At 42.6% G+C, this 23,035-nt stretch overlaps 1 protein-coding gene across 2 annotated transcripts in view; it reads right to left on the bottom strand.

Annotated features, from left to right (window-relative positions):
• Positions 1–4,256: 4,256 nt before the first annotated feature.
• The window catches only part of IMPG1 (interphotoreceptor matrix proteoglycan 1), a 376,955-nt gene continuing 358,176 nt past the window's right edge, over positions 4,257–23,035 (bottom strand). For both annotated transcript variants that reach the window (XM_077487351.1, XM_077487352.1), the window contains one exon: positions 4,257–6,117. Coding sequence is in view for 1 of the 2 variants with exons in the window: in XM_077487352.1 (XP_077343478.1) it covers positions 6,108–6,117 (10 nt within the window). In the remaining variant the exon portion in view is untranslated. The remainder of the gene's footprint in view (positions 6,118–23,035) is intronic.

Raw genomic sequence — 23,035 nt, 5'->3', positions numbered from 1 at the left:
CCTATGATTTAATTCTTACAGTTTGAGCACCTCAGAGGTTATGGCTACTTCACAATGGTGCTGCCCAAATCAACCCAACATATTTTGCTATATTTATGTACTGATTTTTGATGGACGATGAGGGTGAAGAGTGGTACATGACATGTATACTGTATCTCAAAAACTAGAGCTGATATGGAAAAAATTGTGCCATTTTTGGACTCAGCAGGTGAAATATATCCAGGAACAGGTCTAACATTCGAGGCACCAAATTGTGTTGGCCTGTAATATCATCCAGCTTTTGCTGGAATGTAGCTGGAGCTCCTTGTAGTCCAAAGGGCATCCCAGCATACTGAAACAAACCCTGCATGGTAGAGATTACCATTGTTTATTTAGCTATCTCTGTCAAGGAACCTGCCGACATTCCACAGTGAGATCTAAGGTGATCGCAAACTAGAACCCAAACCCAACCTCTCAATCAGTTCACTGGGCATGGGGTTAGTGTCAAATTTTGACACCTCATTCAGATTCCAGAAGTTGTTGCAAAAGCTCAAGGAACTATTTAGGATCCTCCATGTTCTGGAAACTGGTTACTGATTACTTGAGTAATGAGGAAGCATCTTTTTTTGCACAGGTGCAGAACTGATGTGGAGGTCCTTTAGTTGCTAGATATTTTCCCATCAGATTCCCCAGTTGGTCTGCTGACTTTGAGATTGTCTGACTTAGACCCTTAGGCTTGATGGCAAGGTCCACAGAAAATGGTCAGTTGCAACCCCCTCTACTGTTTAGGGTGCTGTGAAATTTTCTGGTCCCAGCCACTTCTCTCAAGACAAAAAAGTTCCTGCATCTGGGAGTGGGTTGGCCTTCCCATCCTGTGGAGTATGCGTTGGGTGCAAACACAAGTTGTCACTATAGATTTTGAAGGATTCCAGATTTCAATTTCTCAAAGCCCTTGGCTTCCTCCGGGACCAGGTCCAGTTAGGCATTCTGGGCTTCACCAAATGGAAAGGGGCCAGCGGCTCTATCCACTGCTCTTTGAGCGAGACCTCGTGTTCGTCTGTGCACTGAAAAGTTGTACGATAGGTGTAATGCTTTTTGTCAGTCAAACGGAGCATTTGTAAGGAGTTGGTCAGCATTTCTAGTGGCATTTGAAGGCTTCTTGCTAACTTTTAATTTGTCCACAGAGCAAAATAAATGTCAATGTTCACCTTCGTAGGGGTTATTTGAATACAGTACTGTAACGCAATGGGATTGATTTACTAAAACTGGAGAGGGCAAAATTTGGTTCAGCTGTGCATGGTACCCAATCAGCTTCTAAATTCAGTTTGTTCAATTAAGCTTTGACAAAAATTGGGAGCTTTTTGGTTTCTTGGCAGAGCTGCGCCAAATTTTGCACTCTGCAGTAAATTAACCTCAATATGTTCTGTAGACTGCTCAGCCCCTTACTCTCAACCTGTTCCTAACACACACTTGTGGTTGTATACTAATTTTTTTTAACTTTTACGTACAGGAAATCCTATAATAAGGCTTACCTGTAGGTAAAAAAAATATCTCCTAAACCAGTACGGTTTAGGAGATATTCCCCTCGGTATGCGCCGCTGACTGCTGCGGCGCATGCGCACAAGGGGATTCTCGGCTGAAAGTCCGGCAGTGGCGAATCGGCCGGGATGAAATCTCCCACGCGCATGTGCGCGAGTAACGAGATCGTGGCTCCGGCCACTCACAGCGCCGGAGCCGCGATACCCGGAAGAAACGCAGAGGGAGCATGTCAGCTCCCTCGGCATGGGTCAGGGCCTCGTTCTAAGGTAAGTATTTCATAATGAGCTAGTATGCGGTGCATACTAGCTCATTATGCCTTTTGCTTTGCAGGTGGTAAAAAAATAAATAAAAGTTAGCGGGTTTACTACCGCTTTAATCTCTCTCTAGCTTAATACAGTACTTTATTATTAAGGTGTGAGATGGAGTGTTCAGCTATTAACCACTTGTCTACTGCTAAACAGTCAAGACAGGTAGCTAACAAGTCTGCCTAATAATACACAAAACTCTGGGTCACACACTCCACCCCTTGACCAGCTGGAGCTGTCTGTCACATTTTTATTCTATTTAACTGGATCTTTTGTCAACTGAGTGGTTACATGGAATGAAAAGGAAGATGAGCAGTGAAGAAACAGAAATGACCAATATACATAGAAAAAAAACGTGACCAGAGTGGAGATTATTCCTACAGCAGAACTGAAATGTCTCTGCCACTCCACCATCAGTTTGTCTCTGCTCTATATTCTCTCTTGTGTATCTGATCATTACAGTGTTATGTTTTGGCTCAATTTCCTCCATAAATGGAATTGCACTGATAACTATGTGGAGCAGTTTGACCTCTAGGGTGGGTGGTTAGATTAAAGGCAAATGGTTGTTCACTTTGCAAAAGAATATGGGGAGACTGTTGACTGCCATAATCCAATAACGTGCAAGCAAAAATACTGTTTTTTGCCCTTGCATGTAATTGTAAATGTAACTTTGCAAAGTGAATTTGCACTGCCTTCATTATGTTAAGGGATCAAACACCAATTGTGGAAATATTTACACTATAGAACCTCTTCTGTGTGTATATTTTAGATAGTACAGCACCTGGTCTCAACAAATGGCAGCTGCCAGCTAGTGTCAGCACAAACATTTTTGAGAGTTTGGGTAGCTAAACCTCCTTTCTCTTCATTGGTATGCTTTGACTCCTGTGTGTGTGTTCACATGGTATACAAGTCAGTTAATGATATCTTTAAATTATAGAGGTATTCGAGGTAAGGAACATGAAGTATTTCACCTGCTATTCTTTTAGCCCTGTATTTTTTCTACTAACCCTATTGGCAGCTGTGATGGATACAATGGGTGTTTACATGCTTTGCAATATTCTGCATCGCTTAACCTGGTTAAAAAAGTTACAACACCGAGAACATAAATTTCCAGCATGTGTTGAATCTGTAGTGGAAGCAATATGTATAAAGCTACTTTCACACTGAGGTGTTTTACAGGCGTTTTGTGTGCTAAAAATAGCGCCTGAAAAACACATGTAAACTGCCTCTTCTGCAGCCCCAGTGTGAAAGCCTGAGTGTTTTCACACTGTGGTGCACTTGCAGGACAGGAAAAAAAAATCCTGCTAGCAGCATATTTCGGGCAGTGCGGGAGCGATATACAACACCGCCCCTGCCAATGAAATTAATGGGCACTGTTGCCGAGGCGCCAGCGGCACTTTTAACCCCTTTTCGATCGCTTTACCGTCAACGTGGCCAGTGAATAAGTGTGAAAGTGGTCTTAATGTATCTCCTATAAATATGTGATGATAACCAATTGAGGAATGCTTATGTTTATGGGCATACTGCATCCCTGTGGGCCAAACTATCTCATGTGAAAAACAAAATACAATCAAAAATGCATTTCCTAGGATAATCACTACTGTGTTCCAAAAATAAGGCTGTGGCCTACGGTACCTTCTGGATGCATTATCATACATGGGGAGCCATGCATGTTTATACCACAAGTAGTTTGCAGAACAATCTTGTGGTTGGATCTTCCATCTCATTTCATTTCTGTAGCTAGCCTGAACAACCTCAATTCAAAATGAATATTGTACAAAACAAAACACTGAACCTTCCTCCCAATTTAACCTTTTATTTTTTTAAACATTACCACACATATATTTAAACCAGCTAATATTATCACTAATGTAGGTGTTCTGATTTCACTAGAAGTCTATATAAACAAAATTGTAATTGTTTTACAACCACACAGTGTGTCACCTTAAAAGTTTCATTCATCAAGAAGTTAAAGAGGTAGTATTGCTAGAAGACAAAGAAGCTTGTTAAACTCCCCAGGGAATTCAGTGTGAATGGCACATGGTCCTGAAGGTTGTGAAATAAAATAGACAGCCATCCTCCTCTCCAAAGTAGTGTGTGCTATGGAGAGAGCGATGGGTAGACACAAGTGTATACCACTCTGAAGAGGATGAGGACAGGTGTCTGTTTTATCCCATGACCTGAAAAAAATCAAGAGAAATATAAAGTGTTTTCTTTAGAGAGATGGAGGATGAGGGGCTGTGCAGGCTCTGAGTGAACTGCCGATCACAGCCCTTTTCCTCTGTTTTTTCTGAGTTGCCATCTTCTTCATCCAACCTGTCAGATAAAGCTGGTGGGAGGAGAGCTATCAACCAATGCTCATTGGCAACCCTTAAACAGATTTGAATGGGATCACATGTGTTATGCACTGGGTCCAGTGGGGGAAAACACACTTCTCCTGGTGATACTTCTTAAAATGTTATTAGAGTAATGTGGGGTGAATAACCTAGTTGCTGCTTATATCTATGAGGGACTTGAACAGCTCAATCAGTTTGCTGACCTAGTACCTTTTATACTGTGGACATTACAGTGGGGTCCTATGCTCCATGTTGAATATCTACCTTGATGCATTGCTGAGGATAACACAGGAAACAGACATTTTCAGCAGTAAGACCTCATTGGTCTGATTAACTAAAGGAGCTGAGAAATTTCACTTAACAAATTTTGTGAATATTTAGTTCAATTATCCAAACACCCAAATTTCTTTTTACTTTTATTATCTGCAAATGATTGGTTATTTAAAGTGAATTTTTTTTCACATGACTAAGATTAATTGAAGAGATTATTAACACCACTTTTTGAATGGCAGTACTTAACTCACTTTGGTAAATCAGCCTCATGTGTTTTAATGGGAAAGCTTTTTTAGAAGCCAGTGGGTCATAAATCTCATTAACGTTTACATTTTTGGTAGACTGGTCTTTTAAAGAAAACTTTTGCTCAAGTGGTTATTCTAAAGCTGTCTTAATAATCTTCCTGAGGTGGATAAACAAAGACTAATCTGAAAACTAGAATGCTAGTTCTCAAGGCTTCCTACAGTACTGCATATGGAAGCATATGTCTAGCTATTCGGTCACATGAAACTCGATAAGGGAAGATGGACTTTAGATGTAGTTATCTGCTGAAGTTAAACATCAGTCATCAGGTGACCCAATCTCTAGGCTTTTAGACAAGTGACGAGCGCTTAAAGGATTCTTGAGCCACAATTTCATAAAGAAAGTACATATTTCCATCCTTCTATTACTCCTTAATGGTACATTCCAACAAGACTGGTAACATAGTTAAGGTAACATTTAAGTTTATTTCTGCAATAAAGTACACCCATCACAAACTTGTGCCATTCAAGCTGAGCACATGAGGCCAAAAACAGTGGGGTTGATTTACTAAACGGTCAAGTGCAAAATCTGGTGTAGCTCTGCAATGAAACCAGCTATAATTTTTTTTGTCTGCTTAATTGAACAAGCCGAAGTTAGAAGCTGATTGACTACCAAACACAGCTGCACCAGATTTTGCCCTCACCTGTTTTAGTTAATCAACCCCAGTATCTTAGCAGAGGTTACTGTAAGTGAAAACCCCAACTAAAATGATGGAGAAATAGGCAGCTGATATATTCAAATATTACACTCTTTAAAACCTTCCCTTTTGCCATTGCCCTCCCCCTCCTGAGTCTTCCTGTAGCTCCTCAACGCACTGCATTCACCAGTATAGTGGTCAGAGGAGAATGGGGATTTGCTCAAACTAAGCTTTAGTCAAAACTTGCATATAAAACCTAAGTTACCAAAATATCTGAAACTATAATGTGTGTAAAGTAACTCTTAATATTTTTATTATTTTTTTACTTAAAGTATACATATGTGCAGAGCAACTTACATCAAATGTAATACAATTAGGCTACACAATACAATTCTCTTATATTCTTTATTTTTTGTATACTTGCTAGCAAGATAAAGCTGTTTAAGGGCATTTGACAAACAGGATAATTTATCCAATTAGCCTTAGACAATACATTAAACATGTCCATCAAAGAGTAATATTTGTTTCCACAAATACTAAAGCCAACTTCACATGTCTTGCACTGAAATTGCACATTGTATTTAACATTTAAGATATCTATCTTCTAATTAACAATATAAACATAATACACAGAACACTTTACTCTCTAAACAATTTATATGGAGCTTGGAGTGGACAAGATTTCATGGTTGACAATGTATGTAACTTCTTCTCACTTTGGTGCCTCTCTTGATGTCATAAAAACCTGAAAGTACATAGTCAACAAGTTTATATAATACAATGAATAATAAAATACATCATTAAATGTTAAGTTGTACATATAATATTTTTAAAGATTCTAAACTGCAACATCATTATCAGCTGTTTTCTAGAACCCCAAATCCCAATTTTAAATAGGTTGTTAGCCTTGGTTCCACCCTTCATGCGTCCATTTTTCTCATTGCTGTTTCTGGAGCCTGACAACCATATTAAAGAGTACAATGGTGTCTAATTGCCAAAGTAGACGTGACGGTTTAGCAATTTTAAAACCATTTCAGTTTTGTTTTTAAAGTATGGCTTCATATTTCTTTTTTTGATAGAGGTTCTAAACTTTCCACACTCTATCAGGTTCTTGTATGTTCCCCAATTGTGGCTTTCCCTGAAATTCCTGCCCGAAGACAAAAAAAACAGGATACATCCCTCAAAAATGAAGGACGATCCCATCTTTGATAGTTGTCATCATTGTTCCAGTGACAATGTAAAATGTATTCCAGTTAATATTTTTTCCTATTTTTATTGGTCTTAGAATAACTAGTTATGGTGGAACTCACCAAAGGGGACATAGACTGCAATTAATATGTGACAGAGCTTCCAACTTTTCCACACTCAAAAGTTTTAATGGGAGTTCTACTTTTGGGTTTATATGCTGTTTTTGATTTTAGTCACAATAATGACAAAAGAAAGGAGTTGATTTACGAAAGGTAAGTAGACCGTGCACTCTGCAAATGCAGTTGCTACAGAGCATAGTAAAGGACGTGAAGCTCTGCTGACTTCCATCATTCAACCATTTGCAAGCAAAAATGCTGTTTTTTAAACATCTTCTTGCATAGAATTGTACATTCTATGCAAGTGCAGTTGTTCCAGTGCTTAAGTAAATGAGGTGGAACTTCACTTTGCAAAGTACCTAATCTAGTTGCCTTTAGTAAATCAATCCCAAATTTTCCAGTTAACTCATAAATAGTTTATAATAGTTTACAGGTAACTTCTAGTTGATTTTAATTACTCTAAATAATAAATGGTTTGCAGTACTTCAAAATGTATTACAACTTTTGATACTAATAATCTCATGACCATTTATTCTGCATATGGTTGTATCAGTAATTGTCAACCATAATATACATATAATACACGTTTAATGTATTTAGCCTAGCATAAGCCGCGTGGTATAAGAAAAATAGTTTACATTTTAAATCCAGCCTACCAGGATAAGAATGCTTATTTTCAAAAAAAAGTTTTCAGTTGAATCAATTGACATTTCAAAATTACTTACATTTTGTATATATTGAAAGAGGCTAGTTATTGTCAAGTGTATTGGTACAGGACACTAAATGGACCCCTTACCAGTCTACTGCAATGTAAAAAAATGTAGATTGATGCCTTTAATTCAAAATGAGAGGATTAGTTCACCTTTATAAAAAAACAAAATAAAGAAGGAGGTAAAAAAAAAAAAGTGCATTTATTATTTTTTTATTAAGAGCCTGCAAAGCATTGCACCCGTGATCAGCAGATCACGGGTGCAATCTCAGGCTCCTTCAGACTGCCAGTGTAGCCATATCTTGTAAGGGCAAGCACTTACTGAATGACAGGAAGATTATAGTTCATTGAGAATTACAAGCCTTTAGCCTCTGTGAGTACTTGTAGTCCATTTATTTACAAAACTGAATTAATGACTTGGCCATATGACAGTGGGTGCAGGCAGGAAACCTCGGCCTGCTATCGCCATTATCGGGGTGAGACTACAGGTGCGGGAACATGTTACATGTTCCCAAAGGTGAACTTATCCTTTAAATGTAACCCTGGGCAGGGTTAATTAAGTAAAATGGTTTGAAATAAGACAGAAAGATAGAACACCTTTTTGTTAACTAGCACCTAGTCCTGGGCACCAAAGATGTGGAAAATCCGTTCCTTAAGCACCAGGCTGACATTTTCAGACGGTATCCATTTTTTTCCCCTACCAAACTGTCAAGCCATCAAATGGCTGGTGTCGTAACTAATCAATTGTGCAATGTCATGGCAACTACAAATCAAACAGAGGATAGGATAGCCTTTTCACTGGTTGTAAATTTAAGATGGATTTATTTCTGCTTTAAAAAAGAACTCGCATCAAAAATGAAAAAAAGGTAAATGCCCCAAAGGACCCTGTACAAACAGTGCTTGTCCCCACTCAAATCTGCTGTGTATTAAAATTAAAGCAACTTTATTCTGTCAGTTCTGCAGTGGCTCCACCGACTGAAGCCTAAAGTATGAGCATTTCCATGGGGGAGGTGCAGCCATCACTGAGCTCTGTCCCCTCTTCTTCCTGAAGCTCTCTGCCTCTTCAGCTGTCCTGTTTTATATGAGCATGGACTCACTGCCTGCTATTCAAGGCACAGAAACCGTCAGGTATACTGTTGTGAATACTATCCTATGCTACATAGGTCCGTGCCCTAAAAAGTTGAAAGTTATGTGGCGCCTGTAAAGCGCCTCTCCTTTCACTCCAATGCGAAAGCTGAGTGCTTTCACACTGGGGCGGTGCACTGGGCAGACGCTAAATAAAGCAGAATCTTTCAGGCACTGTAGGAACAGTGTATACACTGCTCCTAAAGTGCCCCTGCCTGTTGCTTTGGCTTTTTTGGCCATTAGCTGGGGTTAAAATTCCCCCATCGTCCGAAAAGCGATGCAGTGAGAAAATCCCCTTAGTTTGGGGAATGGTCTTAAATCTGCAAACCTGTCTCCTGGCTGTAGCACACCTGTCCGGAGCCCTGAACTATGCCCAAGCCAATCGTTATAAGGGCTGTGCATGCTCAGTCTGCTGGTCTTCTGCAACCCGGGCACTGGGTTGGAGACTTCTCTCCCAAAGCACTTCAAAATCCATAAACTATGCACATAATTGATAATCTGGAGTCCCACACTGCATACATGTGAACCCCCTGTGTTTGTTTTACAACCATTTTCACAGTGGCTGGGCCTTACACTGTCACAATAAATGGTTTCTAATAAGCCTGGGCTGTAAAGAAAGGGCATTTATACTTATCTCCCTTATATGTATACACCAATTAAGGCTCCCTAAATGTTACCGCTCAAGAAAATGGATACAAATTATACTCTAGATGGTATAGAACGCCTGACCGAATTCACAAATTCCATTCTACTATCCCTCCCACATGTTGGAGATGTAATCTAGCGCACGGTTCTCTTCTCCACATATGGTGGGATTGTCCTTTAATCCAACCATATTGGAAGGAAGTCCATAAGCTCATCAGTAAAATCACAACCTATACCCCAGACTACACGCCAGCTCAATACCTCCTGCATCATACATCTATTCCGTAATCGACTTATAAAAGATCCCTCACATTACATCTTATAAATGCAGCAAAGCTTTGCGTCCCTGTTCATTGGCGTTCTTCCTCTCCCCCCACTATTTCTGAATGGCTCCGCAGAATAGAGAAAATAGCTGAAATGGAGGGCTTGATCTCTCAAGCGAAAGATACTCATACTAAATTTTATAAAACGTGGTCATTTTGGTCACATTTTAAGTGCTCGACTACATATGACACCCTAATATCTGTCCCTGTTTAGCTTGACCTGGGGACCCCAACATAATATAATAGAATAAATTACATTTCACTGCTTTTATATAGCAGCTTGTACTCAATTCTGGATACTAATCCCTTATAAGGTAGACAACCATGTTGGTTGTAGCTCAGATTAAAGCCATACAGACCACTACCTTATATATATAGTCTGATGTTAGGACTCAAATTATTTTCGTGCACAGTTTGATCCCATTAGGGGTGCGTGAGATAATATGGAATTTACAGATTCATTGTTACTCTAGTTTGTTACACCTTTTTTTGGTTTCTTATGAGATGTAGATATGCGACTAATATGACTCCATATATACGCATGTGTTGTTTAACCACTTGCCGACTGTCGCACGACGATATACGTCGACAGAATGGCACGGGCAGGCATATGGGCGTATATATACGTCCCTGCCTTCCCGCGGGTGGGGGGCCCGATCGGGCCCCCCCCCGGTGCCTGCGGCGGTCGGTATTCGTTCGGGAGCGATCCGGGATGAGGGGGCGGCCATTCATTCATGGCCACCCCCTCGCGATCGCTCCCGACGAATAGAAATGCTCCGTGACATCACTTCCTCTCCTGTAATGTAAACACAGGAGAGGAAGTGATGTATTCTCTCCTCCGTGTCGGTATTTTTCGTTCCGACACGGAGGAGAGCGGATCGGTGAGTTGCACCAACACTCTACACACACAGTAGAACATGCCAGGCACACTCACACCCCCCCGATCACCCCCCCCAATTACCCCTGCCCCCCAGTCACAGTGACACCAATTGCATTTTTTTTTTTTGCATTGGTGTCATTTGTGACTGTAATAACTGTTAGGGCAGTTAGGGTTAGCCCCCTTTAGTTCTAATGTACCCCCCTAACCCCCCCAATAAAGGTTTAACCCCGTGATCACCCCCCGTCGCCAGTGTCACTAAGGCTGGGTTCACACTGCAGCGGTTTATGAGAACGAATGTGATTCGCACCGCACTGCAGTGCAAATCACATCCGATCTCTGTGCGATTCGAGTTCAGCCATTCGCCGCACCCGCCACACCCGCCGCAAATTCGCACGGGACCCTTTTTTTGGCCCGCAGCAGAATCGGATCGCATGGGTGTTCACACCATGCGATCCGAGTTTGCAGATCGCACTGCGATATGCGAACTGATCTGGGGGTGTCAGTAACATTTCACTGACACTCCCAGCAGTCCGCATAGGGCAGTGTGAACTGCCGCTGGGAGGCATGCGATGCGGGAACCCGCCGCGGATTCGCGGCGTTTCCGCATCGCTCCAGTGTGAACCCAGCCTAATAAGCGATCATTTTTCTGATCGCCGTATTAGTGTCACAGGTGACGCTAGTTAGGCAGGTAGGTATTTAGGTTCTCTCCTCCGTGTCGGTATTTTTCGTTCCGGCACCTAGGAGAGAGGATCGGTGAGTTGCACCAACACGACACTACACAGTAGAACATGCCAAGCACACTCACACCCCCCCTTCACCCCCCGATCACCCCCCCAATTACCCCTGCCCCCCAGTCACAGTGACACCAATTGCATTTTTTTTTTTTGCATTGGTGTCATTTGTGACTGTAATAACTGTTAGGGCAGTTAGGGTTAGCCCCCTTTAGTTATAATGTACCCCCCTAACCCCCCCAATAAAGGTTTAACCCCGTGATCACCCCCCGTCGCCAGTGTCACTAAGGCTGGGTTCACATTGCAGCGGTTTATGAGAACGAATGTGATTCGCACCGCACTGCAGTGCAAATCACATCCGATCTCTGTGCGATTTGAGTTCAGCCATACAGATAGTATGGCTGAATACCCGCCGCACCCGCCGCAAACTCGCACGGGACCCTTTTTTTGGTCCGCAGCAGAATCGGATCGCATGGGTGTTCACACCATGCGATCCGAGTTTGCAGATCGCACTGCGATATGCGAACTGATCTGGGGGTGTCATTAACATTTCACTGACACTCCCAGCAGTTCGCATAGGGCAGTGTGAACTGCCGCCGGGAGGCATGCGATGCGGGAACCCGCCGCGGATTCGTGGCGTTCCTGCATCGCTCCAGTGTGAACCCAGCCTAATAAGCGATCGTTTTTCGCTGTATTAGTGTCACAGGTGACGCTAGTTAGGCAGGTAGGTATTTAGGTTCGCTGCAGCTTTTTATAGCGCCAGGGACCCCCATATACTACCGCATAAAGCCCCCTGATTGCCCCCTAGTTAACCCTTTCACCAGTGATCACCATATAACTGTTACAGGTGACGCTGGTTGGTTAGTTATCTTTTTATAGTTTCAGGGCACCCGCCATTTATTACCTAGTCTCACTAGTGTACCCCTAAATTTAGGGGTGTCTACTTTCCAAAATGGGGTCATTTGGGGGGGTTTGTGCCATCTTGGCATTTTATGGCCTTCAAAACTGTAACGCCCTTAGAAAGCCTGAAGGCAGTGCTTGGTTTTCGGGGCCCCGTACGCGGCTAGGCTCCCAAAAAGTCCCACATATGTGGTATCCCCGTACTCAGGAGAAGCAGCAGAATTTATTTTGGGGTGTCATTTCACATATGCCCATAGCATGTGTGAGCAATATATCATTTAGTGACAACTTTGTGTAAAAAAAAAAAAAAAAAATTTTTTTTTGTCATTATTCAATCGCTTGAGGCAAAAAAATAAAATATTCAATGGGCTCAACATGCCACTTATCAATTTCCTTAGGGGGTCTACTTTCCAAAATGGGGTCATTTGGGGGGGTTTTGTACTGCCCTGCCATTTTAGCACCTCAAGAAATGAGATAGGCAGTCGTAAACTAAAAGCTGCGTAAATTCCAGAAAACGTACCTTAGTTTGTAGATGTGACAACTTTTGCGCAAACCAATAAATATACAGTTATTGACTTTTTTTTTACCAAAGACATGTGGCTGAATACATTTTGGCCTAAATGTATGACTAAAATTGAGTTTATTGGATTTTTCTAATAACAAAAAGTAGAAAATATCATTTTTTTTCAAAATTTGCGGTCGTTTTACGTTTATATCGCAAAAAATAAAAATCGCAGAGGCAATCAAATACCATCAAAAGAAAGCTCTATTTGTGGGAAGAAAAGGACGCAAATTTTGTTTGGGTACAACATTGCATGACTGCGCAATTACCAGTTAAAGCAGCGCAGTGCCAAATTGTAAAAAGACCTCTGGTCATTGACCAGCAAAATGGTCCGGTCTGAAAGTGGTTAAATCAATTTTATCCAGCTTGGAGTAATTTCATCTATATGATAGATATTTACAAGTGTGTTTTTTTTTTTTTGTTTAATTTTTTTTTTATTGATCTATGCATTTCTATCTTATGCCAAATATCAATTCATATTGTTGCTTTATTTTCAAATTCTGTATTTCATAATTACAATGATATTCAGATTTATGTTTTACTATGTGTATGTAACATGCAATCTTTGTTTTATCAATAATAATCAATAAAAACATTGAAACACATGTATACACCAATTAAGTACATATAGGGGAGCTGATTGACTTGCCAAAGGATTTGTGTTCATCCAATCCTAAGAACACACAACACAGCCAGGTGGATAACGCTGTTTTCTTTAGACTGTAGAAAGAGTGCAGTATTGTTCTCTCCATCCCAACATGCTGACTGGCCATTGAAAGAGCAGAAGAAAATGTATGGGGTTATCCCTTTCTTCCACTCCTGCCACCCCTTCTCCAGTTCTGCAGTACAGAAGATTGCAAGTGACTGATATCAAGTAAAATGTGGGCACTTAAACTGGCTGCTAGAGTTGGGCGAACTGTTCGAGCTGGGGAAAAGTTCAGCCTGGACATTGCCTGTTTTCCATTTGGCAAACACACAAATTTGTGGGGCACTCAGCAGGATGTTTGCCCACCAAGTGCCCCGCAATGCACTGCATGCTGCACAGTGCATTCTAAGCCCTGATTGGGCAAAGATTTGCTCAACCAAGACACAGTGAATAGCTGGTTGTTAAGTGGACTGGGAAGCTGGATGCGGCTTCCCCGCTAACAGCTGAATAATAAAGAAAAATCATTGCCGGCAATATGATGGTATGAATTTTAAGGGGAACCGTACGCTAAAATAAAAAAAAACGGCATGAGGTCCCTCCCAAAATCCATTCTTGACCTTTAGGGCTGGTATGGATTTTGAGGAGATCCCCACAACTATTTTTTTTTTTTTAAATTACATGGGGTCCCCCAAAATCCATACTCCCTTATCTTAGCATGCAGGCCAGGAAAGGATGGGGAATGAGCGAGCGCCCCCCTTCTGAATCATACCTGGCCACATGCCTTCACCATGGGGGGGTGCTTTGGGGAGGAGGGGGCTCTGCTCCCCTGCCCCAAAGCACCTTGTCCCCATGTTGATGGGGACAAGGGCCTCTTCCCCACAACCCTGGGCTGTAGTTGTGGGGATCTGTGGGCAGGGGGCTTATTGGAATCTGGAAGCCCCTTTAACATGGGGATGCCCAGATCCTGCCCCCTCCCATGTGATTGAGTATGTGGTACGTTGTACTCCTACCCATTCACCAAAAAAAGTATCATAAGAAATAAAAACACAGACACAGTTTTTGACAATTCCTTTATTAAACATAAAAAAACAGTGTCCCTCAATGTAGACCCATCGCCAATCACAACATCTACCGCCTGACCCGAAAATAGAAAAAAGGCTAACCACCGAATGCAGGCTCTGCCGTTTGATAGTTCTTATATAGCTAAGGGGTGGGGCCCCCTGTTAGCATTACCAGGTGGCACCACCCCCCTTGTGACATCACTGAACCAGCATACTCTGATGAGCCCCCTGCCCGCAGACCCCCACAACCACAGCTCAGGGTTGTCAGGAAAAGGCCCTTGTCCCCATGGACATGGTGCTTTGGAGCACATGTTGAGGGCATGTGGCCTGCCCCCCTACCTTTTCTGGGCTGTCAGGCTGGATACTCTGATGAGGGCCTGGTATAGCTTGGGGGGACCCCCACGCTGTTTTTTTTTTAAAAATGTTTTCATTGCTATGGTATTGTATTGCTGGCAATTTAAATCTCTTGTTTTTTCTTTATAAATGTCAGTTTTGCTGCAGCAGGTGTTCTATACAGGGTACAGATGCGCCACTTTACAGGCAGACTAAGGGAGCCTCCCAGGCACTACAGGCATACCCCACTTTTAAGTACACAATGGGAGCAGAGCATGTATGTAAAACGCAAATGTACTTAAAGTGAAGCAATACCTTTTTTCACTTCTCAGTGCATGTAGTGCATTGCAATAATCATTTACAGGCATAACTGGTTACCTAGGCAAGCTGGCCGACTCCACAATTGGATAAACTGGGGGCAGTGCCATGTGAAGCTGGCACAACACTTGGCAGAGCTCCTTTCCCATCCCAGCACTGTACACAGCTCCTTCACCCCACACTACACAAGGCTTAAATCATATTATTTTACAGCCATGAACTTCACAGGGTGTAGCTGTCTGCTATGTTGCCGCTGACCTGTGAAATTCCCTGGTCGGTATGGCAGTGTAGTGTAGTAGTCAGATATGGCCTGTGAAGATCATGGCTGAAAGTAAAAGAATGTGATTTCAGCTCTGTGTAGTGTAGGGTGGAGCAGCTGTGTACAATGCTGGAATAGGAAAGGAGCTTAGCAGCTGGGTAGAGCATCCAGGGTGGAGGGGAGTGGTCAGAGGGATTTGGGGGGGGGCACAACTGAGATCTGGGGGGATGCAGCCCACCCCAGCACCCCAGATCTGGCCATGATATGCAATTCATTTTAGTAGTGTTGCATGAATAATTGTCACTCAAAGTGTGAAGGCACTGAAATCTCAAAAATGACCTGGACTGGAAGGGGGTGAAACAGTCCGGACTTGAAGTGGTTAAATAGCAAAACTCCAAATATCAGTTCTCAAAAGCAGTTTTTCCTTCAGTGGATGTAAGTGGTTGTAGGATTTCAAAGATATAAAATCTTCAGGTTTTTGTCTAAAAGCATTGTGTATAGGATGAACTGTATAAAAGCTGGAGAACAGCCAGGAGAAAAATTGCAAGCAGCTTTTATTAATTGATCCCATGCAGGTTGTAGCCATTAAATTCATATTCATTGTAATATTTTTTTTTATAGCATAAAGTAGATGAAACAAAGAATTATGTCTGTTCATTAGAAGACTACTTTTGCCACTTCAATTTGTTTTCTAAAATATGGCATGACAAGGGACCACAGCATCCTTTGTTTTCCTACACATGTTTTATCTGCAACATCGTATGACTCGTATTAATCATTTTGTTGTCACTGGAGTATAAAATAAATTGCTCTGACCGGCAAGGTTAGTCACTGAGTTTCAGGTCACTGACACTGGGGAAAGATGACAAACACATGGGAGACCTGCAGGGGAATCGTGATCGCATGTAGAGGTGTAAATGGGTAAGAGATTTACAGCTCTTTCAGGTGGATTTTAATATCCGAGGAATATATGTTCATATTACTAGATGTATAGAAAAATCCAGAGTGTAGTTCAAGCTTGACAGTTATAATTAAGATTTTGCAAATCCATTTTCACTTTGATAACAAGAAACTGTTGTTAAATGCATCCTGAATGTTTTACAGTTAAACTAAGCTAAGACACTTCTAGGCAAGGAACACAATTCATTATTAAATATGCAGTGGGAATAGTTGTTCACTGGTGTTGAACACTTCTCTACCCACAATGCTTTAATTAGAAACCTCAAATCAGCTACTGGGAACTGTTTTGGAGTTTTCTGCATGGACACATCTGTGCCTAAAAAATACCAGTTGTGTACCAGACCTAATATGTTTGTGTATTAACATTTTTTTTTTGTTGTTGGATTTATTTTTTAATGTGGTATCAATAAACGGCAAATATCTTTTGTATTCCTACATTTGTCATAAAACATATAAACGTGAACTCATGGCAGATGTAAATAACCTAATGAATGCTGCTCTGTATTTATTAATATATAATACTCCAGTAGAACAAATATCAGGAAAAAATAGGATCAGGAGATGCAGAGTTTTATGAACGACGTGTCACCATAATAAAGGTTGCTGACATAAACCTCCTAGAAAAATTCTGAACTATAAGATTTCCCCAAAAACTATGACTTTTTGACTATGTTTTTGGTCACTAATACAACAGTGCATTGTTTTATTTTAGACTTCGAGTCCATCTATGTCAGTGAAACTAGTGCTTTCTGATGTAACTAATCACTTCCCGACACTGCACAGGAGTAGCAATCCCTATGTTATGATATTTCGGCTTCTGATTTTTTGAGAAGTAGATAAGCCGTGTAAGAAGGTTTTATTTTTTATTGTCTAAATTCAGGATCAAAAAGGTTATTGCTGTTTGTTTATTTTTATTATTATGTTATATCAGTCAGCCTACCACAAATTTCAGAAAAACTCATAAAATGCACATTGAAGGAGAATTTGTATAAAAAAATCTTTTGTGAGTCATTTGAAATTCTGGCTCCCACAGACTGGCTACAGTATGTGCTCATGTGGTACACAGATTAGTCCTGTTAATTTAAGACATTGCTCCCAACGTCAACTCCAACCCGTTATGTGTATAAAAGACACCTGTCCACAGAATCTTTCTTCCATTCAAACCCACCATCATGGACAAGACCAAAGAGCCATCAAGGACATCAGTGACACGATTTTTGACCTGCACAAGGCTGGAATGGTCTACAAGATCATCAGCAAGAAGCTTGGTGAGAAGGAGACAACTGTTGGAGTGATTATTCGCAAATGGAAGAAATACAAAATAACATTGCGGCCTGGAGCTCCATGCAAGATTTTTCCTCATGGGGTAAGGATAATCATGAGAAAAGTGAGGGATCAGCCCAGAACTACAGAGGAGAAGTGTGTGAATTATTTAAAGGCAGTTGGGACCACAGTCACAAAACAAACCATTGGTAACATATTACACTGCCATAAATTGTAATCCTGCAGCGCCCACAAGGTCCACCCTCTTCAAGAAGGCACATGTACAGGCCTGTCTGAAGTTTGCCAATAAACATCTAAATGATTCAGAGAAATATTGGGAGAAAATGCTGTGGTCAGAAGAGACCAAAATGAAACTCTTTGGCATTAACTCAACTCGCCGTGTTTGGAGGAAGTAAAATTCTGACTATGACCCTAAGAACACCATCTCTACAGTCAAGCATGGAGGTAGAAACATTATGCTTTGGGACAGTTTCTCTGCTAAAGGTACAGGCTGACTTTGCCGCATTGAGAGGCCAATGGACATGGATATGTATTGTAAAATCTTGGATGAGAATCTTCTTCCCTCATACTGAAGATGGGTCATGGATGGGTATTCCAGCATGACGATGACCCAAAAGATTCCACCAAGGCAACAAAGAAGGGGCTCAATAGAAGCACATTAAGGTCATTGAGTGGCATGATCAGTTTCCAGACCTTAATCCTATAAAAAACTTATGGAGGGAGCTGAAACTTCGAGTTGCTAAGGAACAGCCAAGAAACCTTAAGGATTTAGAGAAGACCTGTAAAGAAGAGTGGCAACCAACTACAATCAATTTATAACATTTGTACCATGTGTTTTTTTTCTAGATATTTGGTTGATATTCTGTCTCTATCATTTAAAATGCACCTATAATAGAAATGATAAATCCTTAATTTCTTTATAAGTGGACAAACTTACACAAATCTGCAGGGAATCAAATAATTATTCCCCCACCCCCCTGCTGTGTTTGTGTGTATATATATATATATATATATATATATATATATATTGTGACATTTTGAAAGGCTGGGTTTTACCAGCCGCCTTAGCAGGGTTGGTTCCAGACGAGATTTTTTGGTCTACTTGTGTCCACCAACAGGTGGTATAAATAAAGCAGGACTGGAGCAAAAGATTGCTCTTGACGTGGGACTCAAGAAGACATACCTGATAGCATTACTGATGTGATGTCTGCTTTGTGAGAGACAGAAAAAGGTTTGCATTATCTTTGTTTTGTGGGTGACTGGGAGAAGCCCTTCACTGGTGAGTTAGAATCCTGAACTGTTTAGTTAGTGCCTGGATGGCAAGGATTTATTTTCTGTTTTGTTTATTTGATTTTTATGCAATCTTTTACAAATAAAACTGGCTTTAAGTCAAATTTTAAGAAAACCTGCCGTTTGGACTACTCTTTTTCCCAGAGAAGGCGATCCCCATTGAGCTAACCCCGGGCATATAGTGGATTTTTGCGGGCATCTTCCTGAACAAGTGGATAGATGGAGAATTTGTTAAAAGCCCTTCTGCAGGCCACTGCAACCCAGCAGGAAGCCAATTGCCAGCAGCAGGAAGCCAACCACCAACAGCAGGAGGTGAATCGCCAATTTGGGGAGATTCAGCAGGAAACCAACCGCCAGCAGCAGGAGGCAAATCGCCAGTTTGCGGAGGCCCTGGTGGAATTAAAGAAGGGGTTTGCAGGTCCTTTGCCAGTTGAACAGGAAATGATGCATGCCAGCTATTACCTGCAGATGATGTGGAAGCTTACCTAGCAACTTTTGAAAGAGTCGCTGTTCGGGAAGCATGGCAAAAAGAGCAATGGGCAGGACTGCTAGTGCCCTTTCTCACCAGAGAACCCCAAAAGGCCTATTTTGACCTGGAACCAGATGCTGCCCAGGATTATGAGACACTGAAGACTGAGATATTTACACACGAGGCATTACCATTGCAGTTTGGGCTCAGCAGGTGCATCAGTGGTCATACAGTACTGACAAGCCACCCTGCTGCTTGAGGTTTGACTTAATATAGGACTGCAACAAACACTGATAAGCAAATCCATGGCTATATGGTGTATGAAAGATAGTGGTGATGTTACGCTGTCAGTAATGAAATTAATATACAATCCTAAGCAATAACTAGATGTGCGCATAATACTTCATGAAAACTGGCAAATAAATATATATACAAAAATATATAAAAATAGCTTCTATAGCATCAATAAACTCAAGTGCCAATAACTGTGACTAATAAGAACAGATTACACATACAAGTCCCAGTGATAAAAATGTGAATGCAACAGCGCAACTGCCAAATAAGATTCTCGAATTCTTCCACATTCCAAACAGTGAATAACAGTGATTGGTTCTCTTCTTATTGTGTGTATGACACCTCAGTGCTCACAAGCCTCTCACCTTACTGCTGTAAGGTAACAAACAGCATTGAGTGCAGGTAACTCTCCTAGGGGAACCTTGTTAACTCTGGGGATCTTTCTCCGTAATAGGCACAGCCCATGGGACTGGATGAGCAGCAATATCTCTTTATAAGTAATCCAAGGGTTCCACCTAGTCTGCTCCGTAATGGTGGTACATAAATAAAAGGGGGTTCCAATGGTGTGATAAAGTTTCTCAAGCGGTATTTATCATAAAAACAGCATAATTTTACTCACATTAACAACATGATCAGCAAAGCAAATAATCCAGAAGCGTCAAGCGCGTACTCCTATGTCACTTCTGGTCTATCAGTTGACCAATCTTGACCCGTATTGTCACGTGACTTCATCAGGGTTTTTTTTTATTACCCTACCCTGCTTTAAACTTCTCCACAACTGTATCCCTGACCTGTCTGTTGTGTTCCTTGGCCTTCATGATGCTGTTAGTTCATTCAGGTTCTCTAACAAACCTCTGAGGGCTTCACAGAACAGCTGTATTTATACTGAGATTAAGTTACACACAGATGGACTCTATTTACTACTTAGGTGACTTCTGAAGGAAATTGGTTCCACTAGAATTTAGTTAGTTGTATCAGAGTAAAGGGGGCTGAAAACAAATGCACTCCACACTTTTTACATATTTATTTGTAAAAAATGTTAAAAACCATTTATCATTTTTCTTCCACTTCACAATGATGTGCCACTTTGTGTTGGTCTATCATTTAAAATCATAATAAAACACATTTACATTTTTGGTTGTAACATGACAAAATGTGGAAAATTTTAAGAGGTATGAATACTTTTTCAAGGCACTGTAGCCCATGGTCATATAATGGGTGGACACTTGAGTATAGAGAAAACTAAGGAGAGAATAACCCAGAGATTATTTTGGCCTGGGTTACATGCAGATGTAAAATGTGAGTCATGCCCAGGGTGCTAGAATTCTGTGCCATCACCCCATTTTCTCAGTCCGCTGGCAACGTTACCGGTAATTGAAGTACCTTTTGAAATATTTGGCATGGATCTGGTGGGACCAATAGTAAAGTCTGCACCGGGCCATCAGCACATACTGGTAATACTGGACTATGTCACATGGTATCCTGAAGCCAATCCCTTGCGTAATAACTCAGCTAAGACTATTACCAAAGACAGTGGCGTCACTAGGGTTGGGGGTCACCCAGTGCGGTAAAACATGGTGTCACCCCCCTCCACCAACTATAGTCGCCCCTCAGTACATACCCCCTCCACTAAGTATAGCTCTCCCCTGCATCAGTACAGACCCCTCCCCAATAATTATAGTCCTCCCTCAGTATAGACCCCCTCCACCAATTATTGTCCTCCCTCAGTACAGACCCCCTCCACTAATTATAGACCCCCTCTGTCAGTACAGACCCCTTCCAAGTATAGTCCTCTCTTAGTACAGACCCTCCCTCCCCAAAGTATAGCCCCCCTCAGTATAGACCCCCCACTAAGTATAAACCCCCCTCAGTACAGACCCCCTTCATTTCAAACCACCCCCTCCTCCATTAGTACAGACCCCCCTAAGGACAAACCACCCCCTCCTCCATCAGTACAGACCCTTCCCAGGACAAAGCACCCCCTCCATCCATACAGATCCCTCCCCCAGGAAAAAGCACCCCCTCCATTAGTACAGACCCCTCCCAGGGCAAAGCACCCCCTCTATTAGTACAGACCTTTCCCAGGACAAAGCACACCCCTCCATCAGTACAGACCCCTCTCCCCAGGACAAAGCACCCCCTCCATTGGTACAGACCCTGCCCAGGACAAAGCACCCCCTCCATTAGTACAGACCCCGCCCAGGAAAAAGCACACCCCTCCATCAGTACAGACCCCTCCCCCAGGACAAAGCATGTCCTTCCATTAGTACAGACCCCTCCCAGCACAAAGCACCCTCCTCCATCAGTACAGACCCCTCCCCCAGGACAAAGCACCCCCTCCATCAGTACAAACCCCTCCCCAGGACAAAGCACCCCCTCCATCAGTACAGACCCCTCCCCCAGGACAAAGCACCCCCTTCATCAGTACAGACCTCTCCCCAGGACAAAGCACCCCCACCATTAATACAGACCCCTCCCAGGACAAAGCACCTCCCACCATTAGTACAGACCCCTCTCCCAGGACAAAGCACCCACTTCATCAGTACAGACCCCTCCCCAGGACAAAGCACCCCCCTCCATCAGTACAGACCCCTCCCCCAGGAGAAAGCACCCCCCTAAATGAGTACAGACCCCTCCCAGGACAAACCACCCCTCCATCAGTACAGACCCCCCTATGACAAAGCCCCCCATTAATACAGACCCCTCCCAGGACAAACAACCCCTCCATTAGTACAGACCCCTCTCCCCAGGACAAACCACTCCCCTCCATTAGTACAGACCCCTCCCCCAGGACAAAGCACCCCCTTCATCAATACAGACCTCTCCCTAGGACAAAGCACCCCCACCATTAATACAGACCCCTCCCAGGACAAAGCACCTCCCACCATTAGTACAGATCCCTCTCCCAGAACAAAGCACCCACTCCATCAGTACAGACCCCTCCCCAGGACAAAGCACCCCCCTCCATCAGTACAGGCCCCTCCCCCAGGAGAAAGCACCCCTCTAAATTAGTACAGACCCCTCCCAGGACAAACCACCCCTCCATCAGTACAGACCCCCCTAGGACAAAGCCCCCCCTTAATACAGACCCCTCCCAGGACAAACAACCCCTCCATTAGTACAGACCCCTCTCCCCAGGACAAACCACTCCCCTCCATTAGTACAGACACCACCCAGGACAAAGCACCCCTCTCAATTATTACAGACCCCTCCCAGTACAAACCTCCCCCTCCATCAGTACAGACCCCTCCCCCAGGACAAAGCACCCTCCCATTAGTACAGACCCCTCCCAGGACAAACCACCACTCCATATAATATAGCTATGTCCAGCAGCAAAACCCATCCTCATCATCATGCCCTCCCACCTGTCACAACTCTGCAGAGGACATCCACCCCATTGCAAGCTGAAACCCCCCTTCCCCACCCATTAAAGCACCAGCTTGGGTGGCTCAGGTACATGGAACACCCAGGCAGCATCTGGAGAGAAGAGGGGGGGGATAGATCATGACAGGCAGCAGTGCAGTAGTGAGAGACAGGGAGGAGGAGGAAAACACAAGCCAGGCGCTAAAG

Source organism: Lithobates pipiens, unplaced genomic scaffold, assembly GCF_037356315.1.
Source record: "Lithobates pipiens isolate NorthernLeopardFrog02 unplaced genomic scaffold, aLitPip1_a1.2 Scaffold_18, whole genome shotgun sequence".
NCBI lineage: Eukaryota > Metazoa > Chordata > Amphibia > Anura > Ranidae > Lithobates > Lithobates pipiens.
Note: the sequence above shows the minus strand (reverse complement) of the source record. Positions and strands in the feature narration are given on the sequence as shown.